The sequence below is a fragment of the Pangasianodon hypophthalmus genome, chromosome 27 (assembly GCF_027358585.1).
Source record: "Pangasianodon hypophthalmus isolate fPanHyp1 chromosome 27, fPanHyp1.pri, whole genome shotgun sequence".
NCBI classification, from domain to species: Eukaryota; Metazoa; Chordata; class Actinopteri; order Siluriformes; family Pangasiidae; genus Pangasianodon; species Pangasianodon hypophthalmus.
In genome coordinates this window covers 4,387,108-4,392,961 of record NC_069736.1, presented here as the reverse complement: position 1 = coordinate 4,392,961, position 5,854 = coordinate 4,387,108, and the positions used below count along the sequence as shown (strand labels likewise).

Here is a 5,854-nt window from a genome sequence, read left to right as displayed (position 1 = left end):
TAGTTGTGTTGTCCATTTTTCTGGTTTGGAGTGGTTTCTAAAAAAAAAAAAAATGACATAATGGCTTAACACTAGCCAGGGTTTTTAAATATTAACCATTTAAATTTTAATTTATTTATTAATATTTAGTGGGTTCAATTTTCATTTCTAATAAAATAATCAGGATTTATACATTTAATCTGCTAGCAAGTGAACTTGTGTGTTTAAATACAGCATGGGTCTAAAAAAGTTTTATTTAGCATAGGAAAAATCCCAGTCATGTGGAAAGGCATTATTTTATTATATACATTGGAACAAAAGGGCAGACCGCATATGAATTTCAGGTTTAGGGAAAGGCAAAGGCAGGAAGTTGGTTGTTGATTTTCCCTCCTCTATGGAACCTTGTCCTTTTCAATAGAAAGTCCAAAATAATGCTTAGATACCATGAAATTTGTTGTACAAACAGTAAACCTGTGTGTGTGTGTGCGTGCTGGGATTGTCTACTAATATCAGTAAACAAGAAATTGGAATTTCTTTGAAAAGTCATAAAACACCCTTCAGATGCCTTTTAAATAAGCGAGTGCCAACAGTTTAGAATGGATAGGTTTCTTGAGAGGCTCTTGATACACACAATTTACTGTTTAGACACACAAACGTAAGCGTTCCCTCCAAATACACTAAAAAATACATTTTTCCCCATTGAATGAAAAGTCCGTATGACATATTTATGAGATGTTTAGATTTTAGAGTAGAATTCTGGTGCTAATTTGTTGGTTGGTGCTGTAATTTTTGTTCTTCCTGTGAGATGTTAGTTGTGTACCACTCTTGCATAATTGCTAGCATAGTTACAATGGTGTTTAATAGGAGGGAAGAAAAATGTAAACAATCTCAAACATAAGTTATAATCAGGTGTTGATGTTAGCTACTAAAAACAAAAGAGCTCTGGCATCTTTTCTTACTTAACATTTCCAAGAGATGATTAACGCCATATGAGAAATCCAACCTAGAAAGTAGTAGAGATGTTGATGCAAATACTTTGAGTTACAGCAGAGACTTGGCTATTTAGCATGAAAGTGGAAGCTTTGGAAGCTGATCTGTTTGAGCGGAGTGTATAGATGAGGAGGTCAGAGAGCTAGACAAACTATTCGACTAAAGCCTCACTGCATCGCTCTCTTTATTTAGAGATGTAGCGAGGGCTGAAATCATACTGGCACCACTATCCACACGGCATTGTGGGTAATCTAGGAAACCGTTAACTAAAGTCTTTAAGAGCTACATGTCTGTGAAAGAATTTCATTATAAATAAATCTTGTGCACTGTTGAAGATCACCTGTTAATTATAGAGATTAATATGCAAGTCATTCAGGGTGAATTTTTCCTTTAAGGTTCATGCGTAGCTTATGACAATGCACGCAGGATTTGCTGGATTACAATCAAAACCAGCCAGTCTAGTATTCATGCATGACACTCAGCATTTCATTCCAGGAAACAGAGCCGCTCCCTCTACTGTCCCAAACCGGTTCTCCTGCTGCTAGTTTGCTTTCCTTCAGGTTTGATCTCTGTGTCGGCAATTCTAGAGCTGAGCTGATTAATTTAGAAACATCTATCTGACATGGGTTAGTAAAGCTGTAGGGCTCCATGTTCTAACCATCAGGTAGCTAGCAAGCATAATCATCAAAGAATGAAAGGCAAAAACGGTCCTGGTTCAACAGTTGTACCTTTAATACACGTGGATCCACAGTTTTAAAAATATTTTCAAATGTAACATGTTGTCATTTTATACTTATTAATACATATTTAAGACATTCCACAAATTATATGTGTATCTAACTTCATATCACAACAAAAAAAAATGCATTTTTGGAGAAAATTGGGATAGTAGCTTCAAACATAGCTGGCCTACTAATGTAATAGGCTAATAATTAATTGTAAAGACACTCCCCCATGATTATAAACACATTTACACTGAACATCCTTCATTCGATCTATTAAAAAAAAAAAGAGAGGCCACAGCTCTTGTTTTAATGTTGCTTTTCTTTCTCTGCAGACTAACGCAGGTGGAAAGCAGGTGTATGCATGATTTCCCAGCAGTTGTAACTAGGTGTTGAATTTAAAAACTACCCCTACTTCCGTAGCAACATATTGTCTAAATCGTAAACATGGCTGGAACTGAAAAATTGATGATAGTGGTGGTGTTCATTCAATAGGAATGAAAAAAAAAAATAGTTTCGTCGCTTTCACATAAATATATTTATTCCTAGGATGTCTCTACTGCATCTGTTATTTGTTATTTCCTGTGAACGTCGAGTCGACTCAAAATATTTGCCATCCTTCTTCCTTGACATGAGACCTTAACAATGTTTTACATTAACATACAGTGTCTGAGAGCACTAGTGCAAATGTTTTCCTTTTTGCATTCTTTTCTAATTTTATACATTTCAAATAATATTTTCCGCAACAACTTTGAGTCAAAAGTAGAATCTTATAAATATTTGCATGAATTTCAGAATTTCCCACTTTTGCGTAAAACATGATGATCTGCGTTACATCAAACCCATTGCAGTGTCACCTAAACGTGTGCTTCTGTGGAAGGGATAAGACTGAAGGGAAGGGAAAATCTGACCTTTTGTACAAAGGATTTTTCATGCTCAATGTCACAAATTTGCTTAAATTTAAATAGTGACGTAGAAATGATGCTGAATCTTGAATCCTAAATATTCAAGATTCTGAGCATTTCTTTGATTTCCAGTTTCAAGTGGATGGAGCGAGGAGTTGTGTGCATTCCCGATCACTATCCCGAACCAGAAATGCATTGCTGGATCTCCCAGTATTTATCCCAGCACGTGGGTGGGACTGGGTGAAAATTTGCACTCTCTAGCATGGTGTGGTTCACCTGAAACTTAGTCTTATTCCTCCTCCAGTATACAAAGAAGCACAGAGTCCCAAAAATCAAGAAGAGTGGTCTCAGAGTCGTGCCTTGAGGGATCCCCGAGCACAAACCTGAATAGCGTAACGAAGGCTATGAATTCCAATACTGCTCGTAATCAAGCATGTTGAGACTGATCAAAGAGGCAGAATGACCTTACTAAGAGGGGATGAAAATAAATTACTGTAGAGATGCAATCATACTTCTTCAGTACAGAGCAAAGGCATCAGGCACACTGAGAAGTTCAATGCTAAGACCAATTTCAGCTCAAATATACATCATATAGCGTTAACACTGTTCTGTTTGCAACCCTAAACCATCTTTATAATTACTAATGCAGTCTTTATCAAATATCCACTTTTCAGTGGGGTCTTGGGAAGACGCACATTCTTGATTGTCAGTAATTCAACTAGCAGCTCCAGTTTAGAAGGCAATTCATACTCCATTACTTTTTTGAATGCAAATCAAAGTCCATGATTTCCTCCAAAGACTCTCACTTCTTCCTGCGACAGCGGCAGCAACAAGCGTAGCAGCGGCTCACCTGCTCCTCGTCCTCCTTTACGGTGTAGGTGCCGTTCAGCTTGTTGTCTTTAACCTGTCCGTAGACAGGCACGCCGGACGGAGCGTCCCCTCCCTGGACATTGAAACTGCCATACGGGTTTTGGGAAGCGTTCCCGTTGTATGAGCTCTCCAGCGTCATGGGGTTGATGATGACCGTGCTGGAGTCGTCATACGAGCGCAGCTTGGCTCGGGGAATGCTGACGTCACCGTAAGGGTTGTCCAGTGAGAGATTCATGATTTTCAGAATGGGGTTACGATGTAAAAAAAAAGTCACTTGAAGGACGGTACGTTCTAATTCTGAAATTTCTAGTCAGAGTGAAGACCTCTCCGTTAGTTAGCCATGCAGGTGTCGGACTGATTGATGCTGATCTTTATGATGTTCCTGAGTGATTTGATATCTATTGAAGGAATATAATAAAAGCACAATCGGTCCTTATTAGTGTGTGTCATGGAATTTAAAGTTGAGTGCAAAAGTTTGCACACCCTTAGTACAAAATGAAGATGAAATTTAGTGTCATGAGGTTCACAAGATTTTAACAAAAATGTCATATAGTGGCATAAGTTAAACATGTTGGATCTCCCTTTCTGAATGCAATGTGCATATTATCTCATAACTTCTTCCTCGGAACAGCTTTTGGATCTTCTTAATTTTTCATCCCACCACCAATTCATCTCAGTTCTAACTTTATCAGATGTCATACCAAGAGGCTCATATCAAAACCGACTTCTTGCTTTAAGTTCTTTTCTGGTTTTTATTCCTCTTTATTTTTTGAATTTTTTTTGGATTGTTGTCTTTTTGTAAATAAAACTTCGTTTACTGTTTTCCCTATTCAAAAACCATGGGTAGTGCAAACTTTTGCACTCTAATGTAGCAGTGACAAGCTTATCTACTGCTAGGTGTTCCATATGAGGATAAATATGTATCTCTTTTACTCTATACATTCTTTCCTGGTAAATGACAGGATTTTTCCTTTAATCAAGACCATGAAATTAAACTTCAACCACATTTGTACTCGACAATGATTTGCACACATCCTTACAAAATAAGCTGACCTCTAAAGTGACACACAAATCAGAACGAAAGTTCATACCTGTGAAGACCTGCTGATGTGTTGATGTATATATGTAGAGAGTAAAGAGTAATGGAGGTAAAGGTGTTATCCACCTCCCTGAGGTTGAGTTTCTCACTGTCCAGTGAGCAGAATGTGAGCTGTTCCTGTTCCTCAAGCTTAATGCAGCATACCTGAAGAGTCAGAGTTTTGTAGAGGTCGCTGTCTAAGTGAATATCGCCTTCTGCTCAAAGGAGTGTGTCTGTAACCCCACCCCTGGGTGTCTAAGCAGAGCCGCAGAGCTGTGTGTGTGTGTGTGTGTGTGTGTGTGTGTGTGTGTGTGTGTGTGTGAGAGAGAGAGAGAGAGAGAGAGAGAGAGGGACAAAGGGTGGGGTCGGCTCAGGAATGTCCCTTCCGCCTTTCCCAGATACAGGTGTATTTTTCATGATATGAATGCAATGTCTATTATCTAAGTGTAGGACCAGGTGTTTCAGGAAACAATCAGCCTTGCACAAACAGGATATAAATACAGTAGATCTGAATATTTTTTTACACCAAAGAGTTATGCAATGCATGTAAGTTAAACGAGATTTGCTGCAGGGTCTGAATCTCCTAAAGATTTTTTTTTTTATCTGAATAGACAAGCTGGAGAGCTTATCTCAAATTTCTATTTGAACAGTGTGTATGTTTAACTACCTGCCTTGCAGCTGTATATGGAAAAGAAATTCCATATGAAAGGCTATTGTATGTGTGTGTGTGTGTGTGTGCATGTTGTCAGTGAAACTACCCCACCTACAAAACTTGACTTTTCCCACGTCACACCTTTGGAATGTTTATTTGCAGGGAAAACAAATGCTGTAATGTGCTCTCAGAAATAAAGGTACCGAATAAAGGTACAGGGGTGGTACCATTAAGGGTATGTCTTTGAAATTTGCACCATTAATGTGTAATCTTTTACCTGCAAAGGTACACATGATGTACCTTTAATTAGCTCTTAAAATTCCAATTATGTACCTTAAATCTTTCATTATTTTAAAAGTATAACAACATGTGCTAAAGATACAAAATGTGCACCTATGATGATAACGCTCCAGCGAGAAGGAAAAGTGCAGTTTGGTATCTTTATTTCAGAGTGTTAACCCTTTCATGCATAGTGTCCAAACTTAGGTACAGTTTATATAAACTTAAGGTTGTTTTTAGAAAAAAAAATAATATAAGCTCAGTTGAGAGCATTATTGTAATTTAATATAAATCATTAGTAATCTGATTTCTGTTGCACACATTGCCGCATGTATATGGGATATCTTTGCAAATTTGCAATTTTTTTTTACACAAAATT

At 37.7% G+C, this 5,854-nt stretch overlaps 1 protein-coding gene across 1 annotated transcript; it reads right to left on the bottom strand.

Moving 5' to 3' along the window:
- Window positions 1-1,677: 1,677 nt before the first annotated feature.
- On the bottom strand, window positions 1,678-4,825 carry si:ch211-202f5.3 (uncharacterized). Its single transcript, XM_034300460.2, has 2 exons — window positions 4,558-4,825; window positions 1,678-3,864 (listed from the first exon to the last, which is right to left on the bottom strand). The coding sequence occupies exon 2, from the start codon at window positions 3,699-3,701 to the stop codon at window positions 3,399-3,401; it is 303 nt and encodes a 100-aa protein (XP_034156351.1). The 5' UTR covers window positions 3,702-3,864; window positions 4,558-4,825; the 3' UTR covers window positions 1,678-3,398.
- Window positions 4,826-5,854: the final 1,029 nt, after the last annotated feature.